The sequence below is a fragment of the Archocentrus centrarchus genome, chromosome 4 (assembly GCF_007364275.1).
Source record: "Archocentrus centrarchus isolate MPI-CPG fArcCen1 chromosome 4, fArcCen1, whole genome shotgun sequence".
In the NCBI taxonomy this organism is placed as follows: domain Eukaryota; kingdom Metazoa; phylum Chordata; class Actinopteri; order Cichliformes; family Cichlidae; genus Archocentrus; species Archocentrus centrarchus.
In genome coordinates, this window is record NC_044349.1 from 37,351,522 (window position 1) to 37,377,108 (window position 25,587).

General features: G+C 44.8%; 4 protein-coding genes across 4 annotated transcripts; 1 reads left to right on the forward strand and 3 right to left on the reverse strand.

Moving 5' to 3' along the window:
• Positions 1-751: 751 nt before the first annotated feature.
• atg4b (autophagy related 4B, cysteine peptidase) lies at positions 752-8,661 on the forward strand. Its single transcript, XM_030727662.1, is given in 14 exon segments — positions 752-827; positions 3,491-3,592; positions 3,710-3,781; positions 3,874-3,972; positions 4,140-4,207; positions 4,209-4,245; positions 4,336-4,408; positions 5,355-5,434; positions 5,771-5,967; positions 7,073-7,151; positions 7,288-7,433; positions 7,916-7,972; positions 8,067-8,160; positions 8,418-8,661. Coding segments are annotated over 14 exon segments (1,188 nt in total). The 5' UTR covers positions 752-817; the 3' UTR covers positions 8,492-8,661.
• A 319-nt stretch (positions 8,662-8,980) lies between these two features.
• On the reverse strand, positions 8,981-12,079 carry dtymk (deoxythymidylate kinase (thymidylate kinase)). The gene is made up of 5 exons (XM_030727663.1): positions 11,827-12,079; positions 11,629-11,737; positions 10,517-10,607; positions 10,237-10,434; positions 8,981-9,261 (listed from the first exon to the last, which is right to left on the reverse strand). The coding sequence occupies exons 1-5, from the start codon at positions 12,050-12,052 to the stop codon at positions 9,151-9,153; spliced, it is 735 nt and encodes a 244-aa protein (XP_030583523.1). The 5' UTR covers positions 12,053-12,079; the 3' UTR covers positions 8,981-9,150.
• Positions 12,080-14,866: 2,787 nt separating this feature from the next.
• agxta (alanine--glyoxylate and serine--pyruvate aminotransferase a) lies at positions 14,867-19,583 on the reverse strand. The gene is made up of 11 exons (XM_030727630.1): positions 19,251-19,583; positions 18,888-19,080; positions 17,585-17,649; positions 17,395-17,495; positions 17,238-17,308; positions 17,039-17,123; positions 16,862-16,960; positions 16,696-16,765; positions 15,613-15,708; positions 15,390-15,518; positions 14,867-15,310 (listed from the first exon to the last, which is right to left on the reverse strand). Exons 1-11 carry the CDS (start codon positions 19,407-19,409, stop codon positions 15,203-15,205), a joined length of 1,176 nt encoding a protein of 391 aa, XP_030583490.1. The 5' UTR covers positions 19,410-19,583; the 3' UTR covers positions 14,867-15,202.
• Positions 19,584-20,990: 1,407 nt separating this feature from the next.
• On the reverse strand, positions 20,991-25,304 carry LOC115779256 (allantoinase, mitochondrial). The gene is made up of 11 exons (XM_030727809.1): positions 25,049-25,304; positions 24,750-24,901; positions 24,234-24,348; positions 24,014-24,160; positions 23,884-23,929; positions 23,417-23,510; positions 22,983-23,169; positions 22,755-22,893; positions 21,376-21,548; positions 21,264-21,296; positions 20,991-21,174 (listed from the first exon to the last, which is right to left on the reverse strand). The coding sequence occupies exons 1-11, from the start codon at positions 25,193-25,195 to the stop codon at positions 21,025-21,027; spliced, it is 1,383 nt and encodes a 460-aa protein (XP_030583669.1). The 5' UTR covers positions 25,196-25,304; the 3' UTR covers positions 20,991-21,024.
• Between the last annotated feature and the right edge of the window lie 283 nt (positions 25,305-25,587).

Below are 25,587 nucleotides of genomic sequence, written 5' to 3' on the forward strand. Positions count from 1 at the left end.
AGACTTCTTGGACTTTGTTTTGTTGGAGATGTTCTTCCATTTTCCTCCTGTAGCCAATTATTAAAATTATTTATAGTTTTTATACTTGTTTATTTCTATATAGGATACTTTTATGCAAGTCTCTGTACTGCTTTATCCCAGAGTGCACCAGCATTTCATTGTATATACCATATACATGACAATTAAGAAATCTCTGGAGCTTGAAAAAGGCGACTGGACTTCTTTTTGTTTCTTGAAGACGTTTCACCTCTCATCCGAAAGGCTTCTTCAGTTCTCAACCAAATGGTGGAGAGACCCAAGTATTTAAACCCCTGTGGGCGTAGTCCCCTGGAGGTGGTCATGACCCTCTATTGATCATGTGCGTGAACACATGTGCCCAGGTGTGAAGGGGGCGTGGGTCATATTTTTTTCGGATGAGAGGTGAAACGTCTTCAAGAAACAAAAAGAAGTCCAGTCGCCTTTTTCAAGCTCCAGAGACTACTATGACCTGGATAACTGAGAATCTACACAGACATACGACAATTAAGAAACCTTGAACGCACCTTTGTTGTTGTTTTATATATGTGTGTGTGTGTGTGTGTGTGTGTGTGTGTATATATGTGTATGTATGTGTATGTGAACGCACCATGAAGCTGATTTCCACGGGATAGCTACGTCATCCACTACGATTGGGCCCAATGCCGAAACGGCGGCTTCGATTGGATGTTGACAGAAACGTCCCGGCGCTTTCCGGATTCCGCAGCAGCTCTCTCTTCCCATTGGTCCAGCGTGTCGGAGTGCCGAGAACAACAAACACGCTCGGGTGAAGACCGTCGGGATGGATGCAGGTAAGCGAGATTTTACAGGAAAATGTGCCATTTTTTTCCTTTAGCGGCCTCGTCAGGCACTATAATGACCGCAGCATCGTTCTTTTATCCGTGGCGGCGGATCCTTGGCTTTGTCGCGGCGGGATCAGCGACGCCAGCTGGCAGCCTGCCGTAGCCTCGGTGGCGCTAGCTGCTAAAGTGATGACTAAAGCTAACTGCTAGCTCCCGTTAGCCCCGCACTGCTGCTGAATCTGCGGGACTCCCGCTGTGACAACTCGCCGTGTCCCCCGAAACGGCCACCAGGGTGTCGCTGGCAGTGATGTCACGTGTTGCCTTAAATTATTCGACCTCTGTCCATCCTGCGACTGTTTGTGCTAACGTTACGCCCAATATGAGCATCCAGCTGATGCAGTGTCACTATCCAGCTGCTGTTAGCCTGACTGCTGTTATGTGGATAACACGTATTAAAGCTCGGCGTGTTTGTAATACACAGCATTTGATCAGAGCACAGTTTGATTTCGTGAGTAGAAGTGGGTCATTGCTTGATGTTCGTTTCTGCTGTGATTCAGTTTATTTTGAGCTCGGAGCCTCTTACTGTAACTGCAACTTCAGGAGAACATCAGCAGTTTTTAATGTCAATAAGAACACTTTTCGTGTTTTATTGCTCATTAATTAAAAGTCTTCACATCTTCCTTTGTCTGCTGTTCAGTGTTTTACCTGCTAAGGATAGAAAGTTCCTCACACCTGCTCTAAATTCACGGGGGTCATCTGGTTCACTCTGAGAAATCAGGTGATAAAGAAGGCAAAGCACATGTTTAACCACCCTGACCATGTTTTATCATATGAGTTCAGGAAGCTGAGCCAAGAGCTTTACTTTCCACTTCCTCCATGTAAAGGTTGGCTACAGTGGGTGACACTGGGAGGCGCGTGGCACATCCATGTTTCTGTCTGTAGAAAACAACGTTGTAAGCCTCTTACTGTCACTGCAGCTTCAGGAAAACATCATCAGTCTTTAAAATTCAATAAGTACAATAATGAGTTCAGGAAGCTGCTCGCAGGTCGCCGCTGCCTTGGACTCCAGTGTGGAACAGAGATAAAAGTCCTTCATGGCCTCGGCTGTTAGATCAGTTAACTCTGACAGGGGTCATTTAGATCAACTTCCTTTTCTGATTGGCAAAGAAAATGTGTCTAAAAATGAGCAATCTGTTTTTTAAATGTATTTTTCATGTCTTTACTTTTATTGGCCTCATTGTTTGTTGATCTGTGCCCTGACACGCAGCAGTGTTTGTGATTAGTGTTTAAGGATCTTAGCTGGTGTGAGTGTGATTGTGTGGACAAGCTGCAAACCTCAGTAAAGTTATCTGCATCAGCTTAAAGTGCACACATTCACTGACAGGCTCATCAATGAAAGAGAAGTACAGGAATATTAAACCTGCCTGTTGGGGGGTTCTAGAAGATGCTAGAAGAAACGGGGGGGGTTGAGGCATCATGGCCTTTTAAAATCCCCTCAATATAAAAATGACCCCTCCACACCCATTTTCTCTCACATGGAGTCTCCGGGCTTTAGTTCACCTTTAAAATGAAGCAACAGAAACTTACTGGATCCAGATGGTCACTCCACATACCTGCTCTTCATCCTCACCCTATCCCAGCATCCTCCTCTGTCACACCAACCCTCTGCATGTCCTCTCTGACTGCATCCATGAACCTCCTCTTTTGTCTTCTTCTTCCTCTCATCCTGCCTGACAGCTTAGCCTTCAACATCTTTTACCCGTATATCTGTTATTGCACATGTTAAAAACCTTCTCAGCCTTACTCTCTTACTTTGTCTCTAAACTGTGCCAGGTGAGCTACCCCTCTGATATACATGCTCCTGATCTTGTCCATCCCGCTCACTCCCAATGAAAATCTTAACTCTTCAGCTCGGCCTCCTGTTTTTGTCAGAGCCACCGTCTTCAAACCATCCATCATAGCAGGTCTCACTGCCATCTTGTAAACCTTCCCTTTCACTCTTGCTGCTACTCATTTGACACAAACCACTCCAGACACTCTTCTCCACCCACTCCATCCTGCCTGCACTCTCTTCACCTCTCCACTGCTGCAGATAGTTGATCCTGGCAGGTGATATACAGATGTGTTATATGTTAGAGAAGTCTTTCTAACTCTGTAGCTGTTTTACATGCAGTAAGGGTGATTTCAATTTAGATCATGTACTCCGAACTGTGCATGGCACATTTCTATGGAGTAGTTGGGTAGAATCACTGATCATAGAGGAAACCTGAAGAATACAGTGGTGACCATGATGGAGTACACAAGCTATCAAGCCCCCAACATTATGGAAATATAACTTCTTTCCTGTAAGTGATTACGATTCCACTCCAGCAACTAATGGATACTCCATCTGAACTCCCTCAGAGATTGCTTCATGTTTATCAGCTGCAACAAATGGCCAGTGATGCTGCTGGTAAACAGCTGACATTTCCCGATGAGTCTGAATATTGTCCTTTCTCACATGCCCTGCACAGCAGGAGATAAACCCCGTTAGCTGTGTGTGCTGAGCGTGCAGGGGTCAGAACACAGGGTGACACTTCCTGCCAGACTGCTACCTGTCTAGACGAGTTCAGGGCTGCAGTGCATGTGTGAAAACAGCGTTATCTCCCCTCTGACTTCTTTTTCTTCTGCAGCTACCTTGACATACGACACACTTCGCTTTGGTGAGTTTGAAGATTTTCCTGAGACTTCGGAGCCTGTGTGGGTCTTGGGGAAAGAATACAATGCGCTCACAGGTGGGACTTCAGTCTTACTATGTGAAAATTTCTGTAATTAAGAAACAAATCATAAAGTGAATGCCCTGTTTTATCACTTCGATGTGGATGTGTGACATGGTGATGTCTTTATTGTAGAGAAAGATGAGATTTTATCAGATGTCACTTCACGACTGTGGTTCACATACAGAAAAAACTTCCCACCAATTGGTGAGTTCATGTCTTCATCGCCTCTGTCACAGGTTTTAATGTGACTTCTGGTCATCAAAAGGATATGTGGATGACTCCTGCATGTGTTACAGGGGGGACTGGACCAACATCAGACACGGGGTGGGGATGTATGTTACGGTGCGGCCAGATGATCCTGGGTGAGGCCTTGGTGTGCAGGCATTTAGGAAGAGGTACACACATTTAAAAACGCAGATGTCTGTGTTTGTGGATTTGTAAACACAGAAACCAAATTTTGTCAGTGTGGCACCAGCAGCTCTTCTCCAGCTAATAGACCGCACCACACAGGGCTCATTTTTGGACCTCATTGAAATTTCATAATTGACCTTTTTGTTTTCAGACTGGAGATGGGCCAAAGGCCAGAAACAAAGAGAGGAGTACATCAGTATTCTCAATGCCTTCATCGACAAAAAAAGACAGCTATTATTCCATCCATCAAATCGTGAGTGCCGAGCTTCAAACCCGTCCAATTATACCGAGGCCTCGGTGGGAGAGTTCACAGGAAAGTCTTCTTCTCTTCTTATTAAACGCTGCAGCTCAAATGGGAGTCGGAGAGGGAAAGCCTATTGGCCAGTGGTATGGACCAAACACAGTCGCCCAGGTTCTAAAGTAAGTACAGGAAAGTACCACAAGACTTTACGCAAACGCACAAAGCCAACACATACAAGAAATCCCCACGTTTGGAAAGCTGGAACAAAGGAAGTACTGAGCTATGCCTGATGAATTAAAGGTTAAAGCAGCAGTTGTTATGTTCAGCATTTCTCTCTAACACACATTAATTGTGTCTTTAAAGCCTAACACATTTTTGAGTGCATTACCGCTGCTCTCAGGTTCAGGGGTAATGCTGGCTCTTAGTCAAATCTGGGATCCACCTATTGACAGCATTGCTTAATGTTGCTGCTTATTGCTGATCTTTAATCCATTAGCACGATTTCTGCGCTGTAGTTTTTCTGCTCGACACTCAGCTGTTTTCACTCTCCAAACTGTTCCTGTTACTGTGTTTGTAACCAGGAAACTGGAAAAGAGTCCCAGTAAGAGGACAGAACATGTTCCTGGTATATGAACATGAATCTGCTGAGGAAACCCCAGTAACAGTGTGGCAGGCTGAGACACTGTGTGATTTTTATTGTTTGCAATAAAAATTTCTTTTACTTGTTTTTCAACACAAAATATAAGAATAGTAAACTATCAAAGACTCAGAAGGGCAGCAGAGTGCTTTCACTTAGTCCTGGTGCAAAAACATTGGTTGTAGTTCAGCCAGGGCTCAGCAGAGGGCGCTCAGGATGGATGCATAATCTCACAAAGGTATCTGACTATAATCAAAACCCATAAAAATTCAAACCATAGAACTATATATATATATAGATAACACGATGAAATATTTCCAGAATAAAAATGTTCACCCCGTGAAATTCCCATTTTTTTGGACTGCAGCTCCACTGGGCCCCATTCATTGTGGACTGGCTCCCAGAGGAGCAGGAGGTCCAGAGAGTGTGGCGTTCTTTCTTTGGTAAAATCCAAATGTGTGACTGCGACTGTGCTGTTGTGCTTTCAGGAAGCTGGCGGTGTTTGATACGTGGAGCAAATTAGTTGTACACGTGGCGATGGACAACACTGTGGTCATCGAGGAGATCAGTGAGTGCAGCCGTGTTGCAACTTGCACAGTTTTCCCCGTTATCTTTCATTTGCTGAACCTGTGTACATGTCATTGTGGATTGTTTATGCAGTTATTATTTGACTAAATCTAACAGTTTCTGTGTGTAAACATCTGCAGATTGATGTGTCATCCACAAACTGTATTCTGCTACTTAATTTGACAACATTCAAAGAGATAGAAAGGGTTGTAAAGTGGAAAGTGCATGCCCTAATTCATACCTGGTATGGTGTAGTTTTTCTTCACTTAATGCACTGGCAGCATGGTTAGTGGTAATCTGAGTCATTTTGTGTTTTTGGGATCATTTTCCCCTGCAGAGCGTCTTTGCATGCCCTGGCTGGACGCTGCAGGAGCCTATGGAGAACCAGAGGGAGTGGGGGAGCTTAATGGCTGCCTGGAAGGAGCGTGCGCGCTGGCTGAGGAGGAGACGGCGCTCTGGAAACCTCTGGTACTGCTCATCCCCCTCAGGCTGGGCCTGAGCGATATAAATGATGCCTACATCGAAACCCTGAAGGTGAGAAACTGGCGTGTACAGCATAATGACACAGCTAACTCTGTGGGTAGTTATGGTCATTGTATCATGAAAAATGAGCACTGTCACTGTGGGCGTGATTTTACAAAATGAGAAAAATGACAGATAACCACAAAAAAGCAACATGATGATGAAATCTAGAATGTCAGACATTGAAACATCAGGCAGCCAGCGTCTGTAAGGGGGCAGTGATGTTCAGCAACTTCAAGCATCTCTGGAAGTGGGCGGGGCCTAAATTAAACTAGGCGAGCCACTGACTCGACTACCAATGACAGCAAAGGATACTGGTGAATGACACATGACAAAGTGGTTTATACGTTAGAGGGTTGCCTAGGCAACTGGAGCCTGGGACATCTGTTGGTGACCAACCATCAGTGACAGAGCAACACGTGATGAGTGACCGGCTCCCTTTTATATCAGTCTGCAGGAAAAGTTAGCATGCAGTGTCCTCAGTTTTTCAGTCAGGCCCATGGGTGCAGCCACCGTGTGTCCAGACTTTACAGTGGAGGAAGGAGCTGCATGGAAACAAGTGCTGTCAAGTCTGACAGTGGGGAGAAAGAAAGATCAGGAGATGGTCAGATAAAACGTTAGAGCACCGTAGCCCCGTCTGCCTGAGGCTACAGCAGCAGCTATTAGCATCTGAACATATTGTGTTGTTTTTTTTGTGCTGTGGGGAGTGCAGGTGCCAGTTTAGAGGAAAGGTAAAGAATGTATCAGCAGTGCTGAGATACAAAGTATCAAAGTGTCTTCTGCTGCCTTTAAATTGGTGCACGTCTTAGACTATAAGCCACCTCCATCGATCCGCTGGGAGCGACTTGCTGCTGTAGAAGTGGCATACAGCAGACCGTCGGCCGCTTCTCGATCTCAGCGTCTCTCTAATGCATGAAGCAAAAAACACATCTCTGTTCAGCTGAAATAGATGATTAATTTAACCGTCCACCGAGAGTCTGACAGTGTTACAGGATCAAAGTGTTAACCAACCATAACAACTGTGCCTGAATGAAAAGCTCCTCTAAGCAATGCCGTGTATGAAAGTCACATTCAGCCACAGCAGGGGTGAGATAAACCCTCTTGTCTCTTTTCACAGCAATGCTTCATGCTGCCTCAATCCCTTGGTGTTATTGGGGGAAAACCCAACAGTGCCCATTACTTCATTGGTTATGTCGGTATGTCTCTGTGTTTGTGAAATAAACCCTTAACTGTGCAAACGGCTCATACTCATCATGTGATTTATTTCTTTTCTTCTTAAACACCTTCTTTATGTTAACCTGTCGGGCTCTGAACACGGCTCTTTGTCCCCAGGAGAAGAACTCATCTATTTAGACCCTCACACCACACAGCCTGCAGTGGAGCCGTCTGATGACGGTCAGGTCCCCGATGAGACGTACCACTGCCAGCACCCACCCTGTCGCATGCACATCTGTGAACTGGACCCCTCTATTGCAGCGGTAGGACTGCCAGCGAGAGTCTGACAGAGGTCTCTTAGACCAGTGCTTCCTAAAAGGTGTACCAAAGGGGGAAAAAGCTGTGAATGGTTAATTTACTACATCAGCACTGAATTTTTCCCTAAAAAGGAAGCTCAGTCAAAAGTCCTGATTGACAGTGAGGGTAATAAAGGGGAAAGATCACATCTTGCAGACCAAAAGAAAAGACTTGTGGCAAAAGCTGTGTGTCTTAGCTGGACTGTGGACGTTAACAGGCCTCAGCCCAGGTTTGTCCAGCATGTAGTGTCCGATAAGGCAGTGGAGGCATGTGATGAGCTAGTGGAGCAGCAACAGGCTTGGAGAAAGTGTCATGCTGTCTCTGGATGTTGCAGAAGAGCCTCCGCCCGACAGTACAATCAAAACAGCAGAGATGACACAGAGGCTATTGTGTGCAGATATGAATATTAATATTGTTCAACATGAATGTGTTTTTTTTGGTCTTCCAGGGTTTCTTCTGCAGAACAGAGGACGAGTTTGATGACTGGTGTATGCGCATAAGAAGGGTGTGTCTCTGAACACTGATCTTTGTCTGTTGCAGTTTAATAAAAGCATTGCTGTGTTTATGGAAATCATGAAACGAGGGTCCTTGTCTTGTAGCTGTCCTGCAACAGAGGGACCCTGCCCATGTTTGAACTCGTAGACAGCCAACCCTCTCATATGGTCAGCGTGGACACCCTCAACCTTACTCCCGGTAAATTTTAAATGATTTTATAAATTAATTCAATTCTGTGAGGTCTGAGTGAGAGGAAAATGAGAACATTTATCTTTCCCTGTGGAGCTGTTGTGCCCAGAGGCAGTGATGCTGCATTGATTGTAAAGCTGAATAAATGATAACAGGAAGAAGTTAAGATGTGGGTCTGCATGCACTACCACTCTGGAACCTTTAGCCCTCACAGGGCTAATAAATCTGAATTTTAATTTTTTTTTTTTATTAAATTCCCTTTGCAGATTTCTCAGACTCCGACAGGTTGGAGCGGTTCTTCGATTCAGAAGACGAGGAGTTCGAGATCCTTTCCCTGTGACGAACATAACGAACAATGAATCGCTGTTCTAACAGCGGGCGAAGAGTTGCCGTTTCTTCTCTGTATCAGAAGGGACGCCTGAGGGGAGGAACATTAACTGGAAACCTCTCGAGCCAGTCCAGTCAAGTGTGTGACACACAGCGTCTGAATGCTCCGACACTGAGACTGCTGGGGGTGGGTGGGTGGGGGGGGAGCTGTAGCAGGAGCTCAGGACAAATTCTGTATGCACATCTTCACATACATGTGTTTCCATTCAAGTCTTAACACTTTCAAACGTTTCTTCTGAAGTGATATGGTGCCTTTCCCTGACTCCATAAGTAAAATTGCCATAACAGTTTTATGTTGTGTAGAAACAGTGTGGTCACGATGCCCACGGCTTACGCGGTTTGTCACTAATAACTGACGTCTCTAACAGCCTGTAACAAAACCAAATTTAGCCTGAAGACGAGCTGTATTAGTTGTATCCTCGCCGAGTCTGAAACATACGCATTCATTTGAAGATTATTTATTTAATCAAAACAGTATATAGGCAGGTGGCAGAACAATAGACATGTAAGGATTACAAAGTAAAAATAAAATCAGTCTCTTTAATTATAAAAATGTGGGGTGTTATATTGTGGTCAGAGTCTGTGGGGTTCAGGAGGTTTAGTCCTCAGAGTTCACTTCCAGAGCTCTCCAACCGGCAGGTTCTGTGCCTCCTTGATGGCGTTAACACTGTGGGCCGTGATGTCTCTGTGAACACTTTCAATATTCTGCGCGGCATCGATCACCTGAGACAGAAGATTTAGATCGTTAGGACAGTATCAGCGATTTAAGTCTGGGATGCACCGAGCCGACCTTTTCCTGTTCTGGTACAGGGAGTGCAGGGAAGAGACGCGGGATCATCCCTTTATGTGTGAACGTGCTTCCACACAGGAGGCCGCATCATTGAGCTTGAGGAAAAGGAGTTTTCCATCTCTATGGATGCAGCTCTGAGGCTTAGTCGAGTAGTCTTCCTCCCAGCAGCTCTACAGAGCTGACACAGCTCAGGTATGAGTGAGGAGGCAAACACCAGCACCCTGCTGGAAGCTCTGCAGCTCACTGATCCCAGCTCAGCACATGCTGCATCCTGTGTGGAGGCCCCACAAGAGAAGCTCAGGCTCAAACACTGCTTCCATAACTGTAACATTACATTTAAAAAAAAAAAAAAAAAGAAAATCCAAGGATTCATTTACTGAATTCTTGTTTGTAAAGTAATAACAGGTCCAAGATATAGTGGAGAATAAAAAAAAGAAAATTCTCTTTCACACCACTCATTTCAGATCAGTCTTTCCTGTCCCTGCTCTCACTGTGCACCCACAGTGAGAGCAGGGACATTGTACTCCGTCACTGTGGAGTACAATGACAGCATGCTGTATTACTCTATATGATAAAAGCTGCCCCAGAGGTGAAGCACATAATGGGAGACTGATCAACAAAGGCAGTGTCGTCAGAGCTTTTCAGTTGTGTTGAGTCACTCTGACCACAGGTATTAATTCAAAACGATAAAGATATGAAAAAAGCTGTTGGTGTAGCAGGTGTGAGTTCAGGACGTGCTTTGCTGCTGGCACAGTGTAAACAGAACTAAATTTAACAGATCAGCCTGCAGCCACAACACCGGACTCAGATTTGATTCCAGATCAGACAGATATCCAAATATCGGGTCGGTGCATCCCTGTCTTAAATATCCCGTTGGAATAACTCCTCGATGCAGACTTCCCTCATACCTGCCAGTTTACCGTCGGATCCTTCATCAGCTGTTCAAACCTCTGTTGAACCATGTTTTGGAAGGCACTCGTCTCGTATCTCTCTTGTCCAAACTGTCCTCTGAGCGCAGCCTCAGCCGGGCTCAGCTGCAGAAACATAACGAGGTCTGGCTTTGGCAGCCCCACGTCAGGCTGCATGCACCAGTCCAGGGAGAAACCCTGAAGGACACAAAGCCTCCATCTGTCACACTCGCCTGCACCTTATAATAACAAACTGATGGATGAAAAGCAGAACACTCACTGGCTTAGCACTGGTGAAAGCAGCTCCAGAGAAGGCGTACCTGTCCACAACCAGAGTGATGCCTTGCTCCAGCTTCTTCTTTATTAAAGGCCTGTGGGTTAGAATCTGTTAGGCTGCATGAAGATTTTAGGCAATAAAATGCAACAAGAAACAAAACCATCAGCACATTTATTTGTTGGTAGGTTCTGTGTGTTTTTAAGCAGTGTGGCTGGTGGGGATGATTGTTATTATCATGAGCCCCATAAAAAGACCGCTGTGATCGTTCAGTTTCCTCAGCTCGCCTCTGGCTCTCTCCCAGGTCCATATGCACCTAAAAAAAACTGGACACAGAAGGAACCGAGGCAAGAAGACGAAGGCACGAAAATGCTGAAATAATAACGCACTGTCCCTCGAGGGCTTACAGAAATACGGTGCATCATTAAACAGCTGGTTCATCATCAGTAAGGCTCAAAGATGATGTTACAGCACTGCAGAGTCAAAGCATTTTAGTTCATGGGCCTCACGCAGCTCAGTCTGAGCTGAAGCTGCTAACATGACATCACACCCCCGTGTTTTAGAGTAAAGGAGGTGGTTCATAAAACTCAACAACAGTCTGAGGTCTCCTACAAAATAACACCGTTTTTCTACACTACAAAGAAATGCTACTGTAGCAAATGCAAGGAGCCCATCAGTACAACTCCTTGAGTTTTACCCAGACTTTGTCCCATAATTGAATAATAGACATGTTTAGTTTGCCCTCCTGCTATGTGTCTGCCTCTCTGTGTGTTACCTTGCAGGTTCCTGGTAGGCAGAGCACCTGGAGCTTTAGGAGCTGTCTCAGTCTTTGCTCCCCCTCCATCCACCCAGCAGGTTTTACAAAACACCCAATATTCAAACACTCCTCCAACTGCTGAGACCACAACTCATACAGTAACGACACGTCACCTACTGGCGTGTCATTAGTGGGAGGATCAGTCCACCGACACTGATGGTTTTAACCGTGATTTGTAGACAGCAGGAACCTGACCTCCTCTAAGTGCGGCCATCATTAAAGGTATTGAACACACCTGTGCGTTTCTGTTCCCGCTCTGCCCAAATAACACAGACTTTCACAGTAACACAAAGAGGCTTACACCAGCTCCCAGCGGTTTGCAGAGAACAGCAAGTGCACCGTGTGGTCCTCCAGATCACTCTTCTTCTCCAGGTACGCGCTGATCAGCTTTCCGATCGTCGTGGTCCTGTCTGCGTGAACAAAACCAGCACGGGACAGAACATCAGACATGAAGCCGAAACCTTCAGCCCCATCAGCGACAAACGGAAAGCGGCCTCACCGGGGAACCTCATCATCTCCGCCGGCCTGCCGCTCTGCTGCAGAGCCTGAACCAGCCTGCTGCACTGGGTGGTCTTCCCGGCCCTGTCCACCCCCTCCAGCACGATCAGCGCGCCTCTCTTCCCCGCCATCCCCGTCAAGCGCCGGTCAGCCCCGCGGTGAAAGTTACTGAAGCTCCGAGCAAACTGCAGCCAGACCCTAAACCCAGGCCGGTCCCCGATCACCATTTACCGCCTTTACTGAAACAAAACGTCAACAAGACACAATGACGTACTTCCGGTTCATTTGACAACGTTCGCTTGTTGCTGCCCTCTACCGTCTACTCCTAACCCCCACAGATCATTAATGCATGATCATTTAAAAGTGGCATCTGAAGGGGCCACGGCTCGGTGCCGATGCCGTGATTTGCTGCCCACCGCAGCTTCATCACCTTCATCCTGGCTCTGAATTACATGCTATGGTCTTTACAGACTCCAGATTTCAAACCAACCAAACACTCCTGTGACGTGTTGCACCAGTTTGCTCTCCATCATCAAAACACCACATCTGTGAACTTATTTCAGAAGAATGCAGTTCAACCCCTTCACACCTGGGGAGTCAATGCCAAGGTTTAGAGAAGATTTAGCATGTGGGAGTTGAACCGCAGACATGTATAAAAGATGGAAATGCCTGCTGTGATGTCACCAGGTGGGTGACGTGCTGGGTCAAACTGAGACGCTCACAAGTCACCCAGTAAATCATATCCTGTATTCAGCATGCCTGCAGCTAGGGATTAATGCCTCATTCACACAAGCACGTTTCCTACACCTACGTGCTTTCTGTCTAACATCACACACATTCACACTCCAATGAACACATTTTGGGGTTCAGTGTGTTGCCCAAGGACCTTCTGATTAGTACAGTGTTTTTCAACCTTTTTTGAGCCAAGGTACATTTTTTTCATTGAAAAAATCACAGCACAGACACTCGTGGCATAGTGCTGCTCATAGGGGGTTGTTTTGACTGTTGGGTTTCCTCTGTATTATTGTAGGGTCTTTACCTTACTATACAAAGCACCTTGAGGCGTCTATTTGTTGTGATTTGATGCTATATAAATAAAATTGAATTGAAGTGACCTTGCTTAAATTCTGAGATCAGATGCAATCGGGCGTGTTCTGGGTGGTGTGGCCGTAAGAGCATGAAGTCAGAAAAGTTAGAAACAAGCAGAGGTGGCAAAAGTACTGACATTCTGTACTTAAGTAGAAGTACAAGTACTTATGTTAAAAAATACTTTAGTAAAAGTCGAAGTACTGGTTCAACTTCTCTACTTAAGTAAAAGTAAAAAAGTACAGGCTCTGAAATGTACTCAAAGTAAGAAAGTAAAAGTAGTTCTTTGGAGGATGTTTCTACAAGCTATTTTTTTGTAAAACTAACCGAACCTCATTATATATTATTGTAATAATATAAAATAATATTACATGAGAATACAAATGTTATTCCAATCTAAATTTTAATCCTAATGAATGCTCTCAGCTTGAATCTGCTTTGTAGGACACAAACTGTTAAAGGGAATTTAAACACAGCTCTGTTCTCTGTGTCCTCCATAGTAGAGGGTGACTGTGCCTCCACCTAAACACAAACATGAGGATACTCAGGGGTTACAGTGGGATTCAGAAGGTGGAGGAACCCTAAGATCAGCTGTAGTGGCTCTGCATGGGGAGAAGAATCACAACTTTCTATTGTAGCTGCAGTAAATGATGTTGGTGTGCAGGCTGTGATCAGCTGACCTGCTGCTGCTGCTCTGAGGTTTACTGCTCTGTGTGGATGAACTGAACTCTCAAAGATGTAACCCAGTATTTCACAGCTCTCTGAGCTGATCTCCATCCCCTACACTGACAGCATACAGGCTGTAGAAATGTTGGATTCAGTGATCTCAGCATCAGCAGCTTTGATTCAAACTCATCTCTGCTGCACTGATGTAACCTGTAACTCTGACCATGAACACAGACACTGTGCTCCAGTCCAACACAGAGCTTTACTGTAAATACAGTACAACAAGCTGACCTAAACTGCAGTATTTTCATAGAATCTTTGAATAACACAAAGTCAGCATACTTCAGTTTGTTTTCCAGTCCTTACCTTTAATTCTAACCTCTCTTCTTCCTCTCCTGTCCTCTTTCTCCATCTCTGAGTGAACCTCTCTCTCTTTGCTCTCCCTGAAATACAGCAGCTCTTCTTTTAGCTAGCAGACACACTGTGTGACAAACTGCACACACTTTGTGTGTTTGCTGATATTTGTTGAGCATTTAGAAACGTTGCATTTACCTGACACACGTTACTTCCTTCATGCTCGCTCCTCTTCAGTAGCGCTAGCTAAGCTGTTTATGTGCCGCAGCGCAACTTACGGACTCGGTCCGGCCCGCTGTAACCCCCGATTATAGCGCTATAAATGATACATTAATTATATGGGTTTGCGTATTTAATCCCTTTGTACGAGATCAGCCCCGATGATGGAGGATACGCAGTACGATTGTCTCTAATGTGTTATTATTCCTCCGTTTAGGCTCAGATCGTTTGATGTTTGACGGCGCACTGACCGGAAATGCAAACTTCTCTCTGACGTGTTAAAAAGTAACGAGTCTGTTTGAAAATGTAAGAAGTAGAAAGTACCGATACTTGTGTAAAAATGTAGGGAGTAAAAGTAAAAAGTAGTCAGAAAAATAAATACTTAAGTAAAGTACAGATACCTGAAAAATCTACTTAAGTACAGTAACGAAGTATTTGTACTTCGTTACTTCCCACCTCTGGAAACAAGGGAGCAGAAATGCCAGTTCTGTAGTAGCCGTGGCACCATGCATCATCATAAATGGCCTCCAAATGCCTCTGCAGGTGCCACAGCTCGGTGTTGATGCCATAATTTGAGCTGGCTGTCACTCCAAGTAGATAAATAGCTGCAGTGCTTGTATTTAAAAAGACACCTTTCTTACTCTGATGACTGGGGGGGGGGGGGGGGGGGGGGGGGCAAACTGCTCCACTGGCTACAACCGAATGAATGAGTGTAATGAAAGGATTTGTATTTATTTTTAGTTACTGTATTATTTACAGTTTCAATAATAATCAGTTGATATAGTGGTTTGTTTGTTTTGGAACACAAAAAAACAAAGGAGCACAATAATGCAGGTGGACGGGGTGGGGTGGGTTGTTTCTCTTGTACACGTGAAAGGTGCCATTTATAGATGCTGTCATGTCAAGTTACTGCATTTATATCATAGTCATGAACAGTTATTTAATAGAGTTATATAATAATATTTAGCTGCACTACACCAAGAATAATCACTTATTTATCACACTGATTTTCTTCCTTATGGCACGATGATCTTTACAGCATCAAACACACGTTACACTTTGCTCCTGTGACAGTGTTTCAGAGCGTCTCTCAGTGCTGCCAGCACCATGTCAGCATTCGCTCTGCTGCTGTTACATCCCATCAGTCCCACACGGAGCACCTGGAAAAACCAAACACATCCGGCTTGGATCGGACATCGTTGGGATGATAAATACTGACACTCGGTCCGTTCCTCTTACCAAACCAACCGATGGTCCGAGCCCTCCGGAAATCTCCAGATTGTGTGTTTTCATGATGTAGCTTGTGATCTCTTTCCAGTCATATCCATGAGGAGCAACAATGGTGGTGACTGTGGGTAGTCTTAGATGCTGTAACAAACAGGTCATTGTATTTCATATCAGAAACAGCTGATTGCCTGATGTAAATTCCTCCGTAGATCGTCCTGATCGTTGTAAAACTCACCTTTTCTTTGACGAAAAGCTTGAGAGCCATGCTCTCCAGGCCAGCGTGGAAATATTCAGCCACCTTCTGATGTCTGTCCCATGAGTTCTCCAAACCCTTAGACGAACAGAATTAAAGCATCAAAGCAGACACTGGAGCAGCAAGTCATTTACTCACAACTCTTATCTCCATTTTCACAGTGTTAATGACACCAGTGTACTCTGCAGCTGTGGTGTTTCATGTTCACTATCTTAGACCAGTGTGTACACTATTCAATTCAATTTTATTTATATAGCACAAAATCACAACAAACAGTCCCTTCAAGGTGCTTTATATTGTGGGTAAAGGCCCTACAATAATACAGAGAAAACCCAACAGTCAAAACGACCCCCTATGAGCAGCACTTGGTGACAGTGGGAAGGAAAAACTCCCTTTAACAGGAAGAAACCTCCAGCAGAACCAGGCTCAGGGTTGTTTTATTTGAAAGAAAAGCACTTAAAACATTTTTCAATGCCACATCACATCCTGTCGTTTGATTAGAACTAATTTCCATTCCCCGTGTCCTAATGCAGAGTCAACAGGTGCTCAGGCTCCTCCCCCAGGCCTGGCTCCATGCCCTGGTAACCCTGTCTAATTACCTGGGCTAGTTGACAGTTTCCTGTATGGGGAGACCAGGACAGTTACTGGACCACATAAGATTCAACTGCTTTGAACTTTTATGGGAGCAGTTCATAAGAAGTGGCCATCAAACAAATGCAGCTTGTGGGAAATGCCTCAGGAAACATGGGGTGAAGTGTTTCCAGGTTTCCTCAAGAAACTGAGACCAAACATCTGCAAAGCTGTGACTGCTGCAGCTGACGAGTCTTTGATAAAACCAAAGTGAGGGACCTCGACTATATTTCATATTCACTCTCCAACTCATCTGCTGAATAAAAGTCAGAATTTTAACTGAAAATGTGACATTTTCTTGGTGACTCCAAACTTTTTAGCTGTAGTGCTTTCATGTACTGTTTCCACAGAGGAGGATGCTCTGTTTTCATCACTCCACTTCCTGCTTCAGTGGCTAAAATGACTGCTCAAACGTAATAGTAAGACACATCCCACCTCTTCAACAAGGACAGCCAGACTTTCCCTCAGAGAGTAAAAAGCAGTGACTGGACCTGTGTGGTGATATCTATGAAAAGAGACAAAGCAATGCTGAATGATCTCAGTAATATATTAAGATTGAGTTTCAAACGTGATCCTGTCTGCTGAAGATAAACAGTCTTACACTCTTGATGGCTTTCCATCACATCCCCAGTAGTTTGCCAGGCAACTCAAATCCAAAAAAAATGACACCGGCTTTGTCCTTCGGCTGAAGATTTTTTGGCTGCGGATAAATGCAGCCTTAAATACTCGTGTTACTTTATTACTTGCAGCTGTGAACAGTATAAAACGTAGTTCTCACCATGCCCTCTCACTGAAGGAAATCGGTGCTGTGCCCGGTGGGGCATTCAGAACCTTTTGGGAGCCTGTATACAGGATATCTATCTCTACAAGCACAAACATCCACAAAAAAAAAAAAATCCATATATATCTGTAGCATCATAAAATAGCACATATCAAAATATTTAATCCACAACATTCAGCAGGATGATTCAGCACACCTTGTTGGTCCATGTAAACAGGGGCGCCTCCAATTGAAGCCACACAGTCTACTAGAAACAGGCAGTTATACCTGTAGACACAAATCACAAAACATCTGTATCACCTGTTTGTAACTACAGACGTGGTGATGACGAAGGCACGTACGCTGCATCTTACTTATGGCACAGCTTTCCGATGCCGTCCAAAGGATGCAAGACTCCCGTAGAAGATTCTCCGTGTGCCAGGAAGAGCAGCACAGGCCTGTGCTTGGACAATGCCTGTGGTGAGAGAACAGTGTGATTACACAGGCTCTGGCAGTGACAGGAATAATTAGAGTTACCTGATGACTGGAGTCAGGAAGCAATACCTTCTCAATGTCTTCAACAGTCAAGCAGCCACCAGGGGGAGCCACTATGGTGTTTACTCTGGCGCCTGTGGGTTTGATGGTTTTTAAAAATTAACTTAATTAATAATTAATAATAAAATTAATAATTTTCATTTCACCAGTTAAAGCTGTCTTTAAAAGACAGCAGTGGTAATACTTTGTATTTTTATCACTAAATCCTGTGGAAAGACTTACAGGAATATATTTTATTAACTTGTGCCACACTGCTGGCCCTAAAACAGTCGAGCACTGACTGACATGTTATTGATTATGATAGGTGTGGTCACTGTGCTTTCTTTGGTGTCAGTCCCATTTGTGCTGCCAGGCTGCAGTGAACACTTGAGCAATGAATGGGAATTAATCACAGACTGTATATAAAAGATGGATTTCTTCTACGAAGAACTGCAGTAAACGGCATTCTTTCTGATGATCAGCAGGGGGCGACTCTTCTGGTTGCATAAAGACTTCCGGCTCCTGCACTCTATGACCTCAGTAAACACGTTCCCCATGAGATTATAGCTTCAGCTGCTGGTACAACATTAAGTTCAGTTTGTAAACAATGCTCCCCATTAGGTGGATGAAAAAGAAAGGTATGTTTCAGTGTATGACTGACAGGTTGCTACCATATGAAGTGTGGTAGTATAACCATTTGTCAGTCAGACGTCTGGTTCCAAGCAGGCAGGTTTCTGTCATCGAAAAGCCCGACAGGCAGATTATGTTCTCTGTCTCAGCTGCTGTGTGCTTTGGTGTTTCACAGTTTTTGTAACCTGGAACACACAGTGCAGCCACGGTGGAGGCACAGCTGTGCGAGAGGGTCGGTTTTCTTCATTCATCGTCCATTTCAGTGACATATCAATGCAGGAGCAGAGATTCCCAAAGATTCCTGAAAATTTGGAAAATCTGAGGCATTCTGCAGGAAACAGAATGAGAAAATCCTCCACCATCTCTTTGTTTCTAATTCCATGTCTTCTTTTCCCATTTCAGTGCGGAAGCAGTTGGTTTTGGAGTTGTGGCACCTGTTGTTTAGGAGTAGGCTGCAAGCACCAGTGTGAGCAGTTACATGAGCAACAAGCATCAAGCATAACTGCAGCAGGAGGCTTCACAACAGGACTTGCTAACCAGTAGGTGATGTCATCCTGGCTCATCTTTCATATACACTCTGTGGTGTCGGTCCACAACAGATTCTCCTTTTAGTCCTGGTTAGTCTGTTTGAACAGTGTCCGTCGGCTTTAGGAAATGATATTTCTGAAGGCTCTGTCAGTTAAAAGGGCACAGCGAGCCTTACCTATCCTCTCTGCCATGTCTGCTGCTCTCTCTCCCCAGATGCCGTTCACAGCTGCGAGCACACTGTCCCCGGGCTCCACTGTGTTGAAGATGGCACACTCCATAGCAGTGTGGCCAGTGCCGCTCACGGCTAAAGTCACTTTGTTTTGAGTCTGGAACATGTACTGGATCCCACTTTTGATGTCACTCATTATCTGCAATGGAAAAAGAGCTCAGTTTGGAGAAATTAGTTCTTTAAATCAAAGTATCCTGCCTCTACCTGCTGCTGTCAGTTAGAGCAGGACTGAGAATGGCATTAACACATGCAACCCAAACTTAGCTCAGATCAGAGAATCAATCATCTGTGTTAAACCCCTAAAGTAACCTCAAATATCTCTGGATGCATGTGTCCAATGACAGGATTGGCACCAGCTTCCAAGATGCGTGGAGGGACGTTGGAGGGTCCTGGTCCAAACATGTGACGATGAGGAACCACCAGAGGCTTCTGCAGGCATTTTGGTGGCGGTACAGAAATGGCTGACATGTTCCCAGCAGCAAAACAAGCAAGTAAAACCAGAAAGAGCAGAGGAATCGGGGTAGGTAACGCATCAGCTAAACACTCCTCTCTATCTGACCAGTGAGCTCCTCAGCTCAGAGGACCGTCACGCTCTGCTTTTATCTCGTTCGTCTTGTGTCAACACTTGTTGGTCTCTGTGCGGAACGAGCTCATAGAGCTCGATGCGTTCCCATTTTCTAGATAAGGAAGTTATCCAACATGTCCTGAGATGTTAATCATTGACTACTGACTGACCACAGTGTCAGGTTTAACCACTGAAGTGCTGGAACGGTCACAGTGTAAATCCACTTTTTAAGGTGGATTTTAATGACCCATAATTAAATCCATGACATGACCCATCATAGCACAGTTATTAAAAACCCAACAACAGGAAGAAGCAGCTTTCAACCAGCTGACAGGCATTTGTAATATTTACAGGTTTCATTTTACTGTTTAGACAGTGTATGAAAACCTCAGTGTAAGAACAGTTTCTGTAAAAAAGCTGTTTCCTGTAAACTCAATAAAAAGGTACTAAAAGGTAATAATTCCAGCTCTATAAAATGCACTGATATTTGTACTGCAGCGATGTAAGTCGTGCATGCAAGTGAAAATGTATTTGAAATCTTGACGAGTTGTTTGAATCATAAAAAATATAATAATGTTGCTAAATTCCAAAATAATATACTGTTGTTTTTCTTTGGACGTCTCAGGCTGCTCATCATCTGTTTAGTGAATCAGTGATTTCTCAGAGTGGTTCTTTACGTTTAAAGAAGGGAACATTTGGAGGTCTGTTACTGGTTGTCTTAGACTTTGTGTGGCCCCTGAACTAAAATCAGTTTGACAGGCCTGGTTTGGCCTTTGGTTTACAGGATGGTGGTGAGACCTGCTGTGATGGATGGTTTGGAGACGGTGGCTTGGACACAAAGACAGGAAGCTGAGCTGGAGGTGGCAGAGCTGAACATGTTAGGAGCTTAAAACCAGGATGGACGGGTACATCAGAGGATCAGAGGGACAGCTCAGGTCGAGCGGTTTGGAGACAAAGTTAGAGTGACAAAGGATGATGAAGATGGAGCAGCCAGGCAGGAGGAAAAGACCTCAGAGGAGGTGCGTGGATGTAGTGAAGGAGGACATGCAGAGGGGTGGTGTGACAGAGGAGGATGCTGGGAGAGGGGGAGATGGAAGCAGATGATCTGCTGCGGCGAGGAGGAGGAGGAAGCAATAAATTAACAGCTGTAATTGTGTTACTGTGTGGTGTAACATTTGTTGTTGAGAACAGTTGTTCTCTGAGGGATCTGGAGGGTTTGCACTCTGTTTGTATTGCTCCATAATAAAAACTCAGCTCATTTTTCCTGCTTGCTGAAGTTTCATTTGAACGTTTAGGTTTTAAATGGCCCTTAAATCAGTTTTGTTATCCATTATTATGAAGTCATTAAATAATTAACCATGTGTTCAGTCAGCACGTGTTCCTGCTCTGCTGCAATTATATTTTCATGTAAAACCTAAATTTCTTAGATGTCAGAGAGAAGGTGATGCATTCAGTGAGAATCAGTGAGCACAATAATTGCGATTAGGTGGCTTTATTATGACAGCTCGTTGTTGTGCTTCACAGTTGCGCCTGATTGGTCCTCTGAGGGATGAGGAGATGCTTCCCGAGGGGTTCGGGGCAGAAGCTGCCGTCTCTGTACACCAGCCGCCCCCTCAGGATGGTGGCCCACACGACCCCTTGCAGTTTGAGGCCGAGGTAAGGAGTTAGCTGCACACACACAGTCACACACAGGACACTGCTGTACAAACAAGTCTCCTCAATTCATCATAAAATGTGTATGTTAATCATTTCTTTACCTTGTTTTTATGGTTTATGTTTTCTTCCTGAATCTGTGAAGCACAGCACAGGATGAAACACTTCTGCATCAGGATGCGGTGGTTGCTAAGGGTTTGGATTCCTCATACTAACCTCAAATTCTCTCTCTGGGTCCCATATGACCAAGTCGGCATCATAGCCGGGGGCGAGGCAGCCCTTCTGGCTGTCGAGACCGCACAGCTGAGCTGTTTTTTGGCTCAGAAGCCTCACAACATCAGGCAGCTGAAAACCTCTCTTACTGGCTGAACTCCAGAACAGAGACAAGCCTGAAAATGTAACAAAGACGATCACAGAGAGCTGAGCTGAGACCAGTCAAATCACAGTTTCCCCGCTCCTGAAGTCATTCTGTTTATCCTTTAATAACATGATTTTATGAGGTGAAGCATCGTGTGTCACTGTCAGGAGACAGGCTGTGTCTCACTGAGGCAGAACAGTAAATGATTGCTTTAAACTGGCACTCGTCCATGTTTACCTTCCTGTGAACTTTACCCAACTGTGAGCGATTGTCAAAAGGGTTATGGGTTAGGTGGGACTGGGGGGGCAGCTAATCCAGCCCAAAAGAAAAGGAGCATATCCCTGTAATACTGAACAGATTAGTTTCCATTTGCAATCCATCCATTTTCTTCTGCTTATCCAATTCAGGGTTGCAGAGCCGATCCCAGCTGCCACAGGGCGAGAGGCGGCATTAGCTTTCATTTCTGTGGGCTACATCAGTCTTTAAGAAAAGAGCTAGTTACTGTAGCCGGAAAGGAGCCCAAACCCTGAAAGTACTGCTGTAAAAGCAAAGCAAACTCCTGCCACATTACACACAGAGCTTTGTGTTATTGTTGGTATAACATATGGCTGTGATTTTAATTTAAAGTGAGTTGGTAAATAATCGGTCTGCCCTTTAGCCACAGCTCTGTTTGTTGAAACTTTGCACCGATGGATGGAGACTTCTGTTATCAGAACATCTCTTCTGCTCATAGTCGTCACTGCTGGACTTTTGTTTGTGTCCTTCAGCTGGTGTTATTATGAATATAACACAGTGATTTCATCAGTGACAAAAATGTATTCTGGGACTGAAAATGGCTCATTACCATTGGACAGAATTTCAGAGGGAGCTGTCCAAAGCCTGAATTATGCTGTAACAGCTGAGCTGGACTTCTTCAGTCAAAAAATAATAATTTTTGTTTGAGCTGCAGCTTTTTTATTTTTTCCTCTCCATTCTGCCACCCGCATACTTGGAAAGCTGCAGCAAGATCGGCTTTGGCTACACAACAGATCAGGCATGATGTTAACAATGGAGGAGACAGAGGAGTGTTACAAAGTGGCTTTCAGCAGAACTTAAATAATGTGTGCTACATGAGCTGGATATGTAGCTGGGGCTCAGCGGACCAGAACTGCAGCAGACATCGGGGTCTGCCCGCCTTTTTAATAGCTGCCTACTACATATTAAATATTCTGCATGTGTGTTCGCTGTGAGTCAGTACCAAACTGTAAAGAAGAAATCCCTCCCCAAGCCTGCATGAAGTCTCCACTGTCCAGTTTCTTCAAATCGGGGGTGCAAGGGGAGTGATCCGAGACCACCATGTCAATCTGTCCAGCTTTCAGCGCAGACCATAACTGCTCCTGGTGGGGAAGAAGCAGACAGACAGCAGCGGCAGTTTTTTATGTTAAAAATACTCAGCTCTGCGTCTGCTGTACGCATGCATGTTTACCCGGTTAACGGCTCCTCTGATGGGCGGGCAGCACTTGAACTGTGTGGCCCCCGCAGGTATGTTTTCTGCACACAGGCTGAGGTAGTGGTGGGTGGTCTCCACCGTCAGAGGAGCGCCGGCCTGCCGTGCTTCCTCGATCAGTTTCAGCGGCTTTGCAGAGGACAAGTGGACTATATGGCAACGTACCCTTGTGCAGGGAGATCCCAGGAAACATCAGCATCTCCTGTCTGACCCCCTCAGGATCAGCTGGTTTTTGTTTGTTTCCTACAATATCTTCAGTGTGTTTAATGAAACTTGTGCATGGTTTTTACAGCATGATGCTAAAGTTACTGTACATAAAGAACAGCTGATTCTGAGGGGGTAGATTTGACCCTGATTTTACTGCAGCAAACAGAACCTATACAGAATATTTTGGACATTGCTGATGTTCTCACCGGTACTGCAGGCAGAGCTCTGTGACAACACGAATAGCCTCAATCTCCATAACATCTGGCCTGGACTGCAGGAAGGTGGAGTACTGGCAAAGGTCTAAGATGGGGTTGGGTGTGAAAATAATCAGAAAAGCCACAAATTAATGGAAATTTATAAACCATAAACAGGTTGTACAGCAGTGCTCCTTAGGTATGAGCCTTGATTTTGGATATCAGAGGATGAAGCTGACATATTGCATCTTATTGACGAATTAAGGCCGCTACCCAAAAAATTGATTCCAGAACACAAAAAAAACCAAATAAAAACAAATGATGACAAATATTAGCAGCAAAGTTTTATTTATAGCAAAACCTCATTAATATTGTGAGAACTGAACCAAATATAGTAATAAACTAGATGCCAGTGCAAATGAAAATGTTTAATATATATTTTTAAGTATGTTCATAAAACAGTGTAAAATGATTGTTACCACCAGTCTCCTGTTTCGCTTCCTGAACGTCCCTCTCTGCGTGAAACTGGAGGACACGGGGCGAAAGCTTTATTTGAATTCATCTTCTGTGGACTAAATGTTATGCAAGATGTTTTGGTTTGTAAATTACCAGCAGGGCGCTTCCTGTGCCTTGCAGCTGCTTCATGGCTGTATGTAAATCACAGTCATTCACATGGGGGAACTCGTCCACCCCGCTGTGGATGAGGAAGCACTTAAAGCCAGCCACTCCAGCCTGGATCATGGGCCGGAGCTGGAGCTGCACGAGACATTCATTACAACCTGCCTGTTTGTGGACCTCATTGCATCACAGCTGTTCACCTGTACAGTACCTGATTGCCCGGGATCACACCTCCCCAGAAGGCCACGTCCACAAAACACCTCCCTGTCGCCTCCCGCAGCTTCTCGTGAAAATTGCTGAGCGTTGTGGTGGGAGGGATGCTGTTTCTGTGTAAATAACAAATGCCTGCTGGGATCTTCACATCTACATTGTTCTCCTCTCAGTACAAAGATCATTTCAGCCTCGAAATGGATTCAGCACAACACAACACATAAATAAAGAAAACACTGCTGTAACTTTTTTTAACCCTTCAGGTAAGATTGTATCGTTATGTTTTCTTTTCTAGATTTCAAATCACATCAAACATATTCAGTCTATGTTTTTAGAATAAATAGTTGTTCACAAACTGAAATTTCAGCCTTGATATTTGAAACCCGACCATGGACGTGACTCTCAGATCACTGGCTGTTTGCAGACTGTTTACTCTGACCACTTTATGTTCCACCCGTGACTTTGTGCGATCTGACTGCAGGCACTGATTTCTGGATTGCTGAAGTCTCAGACTTACAGCGGCATGTCCACAATCGTTGTCACCCCTCCAGCTGCTGCAGCTCTCGTGGCGGTCCAGAAACCCTCCCAGGAGGCGCGGCCCGGTTCGTTCACGTGAACGTGGCAGTCTACGATACCTGGCATCACCACGCTGTCACCCACGTCCAACACCTGCAAATGACAGAAGGGTTTCAGGACAACACCGACAAACATCTGAGAGGAAACAGGAGGGTTAAATCACTGAATTACACCCTCACAGGCAGCACATCAGCTTTCATTCCAGCATCCTGAAACTCAGAGCAGTGAGACCCAGCTTACCTGACAGCCCACATCCTCAGAAAAGCTGCAGCTCGGGACGATTTCATGTATTTTCCCGTCTTTTATAACCACGACTGCAGGACGTACTTCCTCACCAACCAGCACCCTCATACTCCTCACGGCACTGACCGCTGATCCGAGCTCCATGTCTTGGTTTTCCTGACTATGAATGAGCACACTAGACTCTCACTAATCTTTGTCTGCACTGCAGATAAAATCTCAGCAGTTCAGTTACCTAATGTGATGCCCACACACACACACACACACTGAGGGTTTGTTGACCTTTGTTTGGCCACGTGACACGCCGAGCCAGTCACGCACAGTTTGTATGAGATATCATGAGTATGATTATAAACTACTGATTATAGGAGACGTATGAGGAATTAGTGAGCATGTTTAAATTTGGTATCAGTGTGTCATGATTTATGAAGTGAATGATCATTAGGCTTAATCTGAATACTTTTTAGCAACAGCTAATGATGTGCTTTTTGCTTTTCACGGTTCATTAGTTCACAGCACAAAACACACCTTTCACAGGT

What these genes read in the sequence shown, in the direction of transcription:
- dtymk (XM_030727663.1), bottom strand. Translation starts at nt 12,052, where the DNA reads ATGGTGATCGGGGACCGGCCTGGGTTTAGGGTCTGGCTGCAGTTTGCT. An exon ending in GGAGATGATGAGGTTCCCCG is followed by an intron (nt 11,738 to 11,826) that starts GTGAGGCCGCTT and finishes TTGTTCACGCAG; the next exon opens with ACAGGACCACGACGATCGGA. An exon ending in GCAAACCGCTGGGAGCTGGT is followed by an intron (nt 10,608 to 11,628) that starts GTAAGCCTCTTT and finishes TCTAACCCACAG; the next exon opens with GCCTTTAATAAAGAAGAAGC.
- agxta (XM_030727630.1), bottom strand. Translation starts at nt 19,409, where the DNA reads ATGTCAGCCATTTCTGTACCGCCACCAAAATGCCTGCAGAAGCCTCTG. An exon ending in TGCATCCAGAGATATTTGAG is followed by an intron (nt 19,081 to 19,250) that starts GTTACTTTAGGG and finishes TTTCCATTGCAG; the next exon opens with ATAATGAGTGACATCAAAAG. An exon ending in TGGCTGTCCTTGTTGAAGAG is followed by an intron (nt 15,709 to 16,695) that starts GTGGGATGTGTC and finishes TGTTCGTCTAAG; the next exon opens with GGTTTGGAGAACTCATGGGA.
- LOC115779256 (XM_030727809.1), bottom strand. Translation starts at nt 25,195, where the DNA reads ATGGAGCTCGGATCAGCGGTCAGTGCCGTGAGGAGTATGAGGGTGCTG. An exon ending in ACGATTGTGGACATGCCGCT is followed by an intron (nt 24,349 to 24,749) that starts GTAAGTCTGAGA and finishes TTATTTACACAG; the next exon opens with AAACAGCATCCCTCCCACCA. An exon ending in GAGCTCTGCCTGCAGTACCG is followed by an intron (nt 23,170 to 23,416) that starts GTGAGAACATCA and finishes TCCCTGCACAAG; the next exon opens with GGTACGTTGCCATATAGTCC.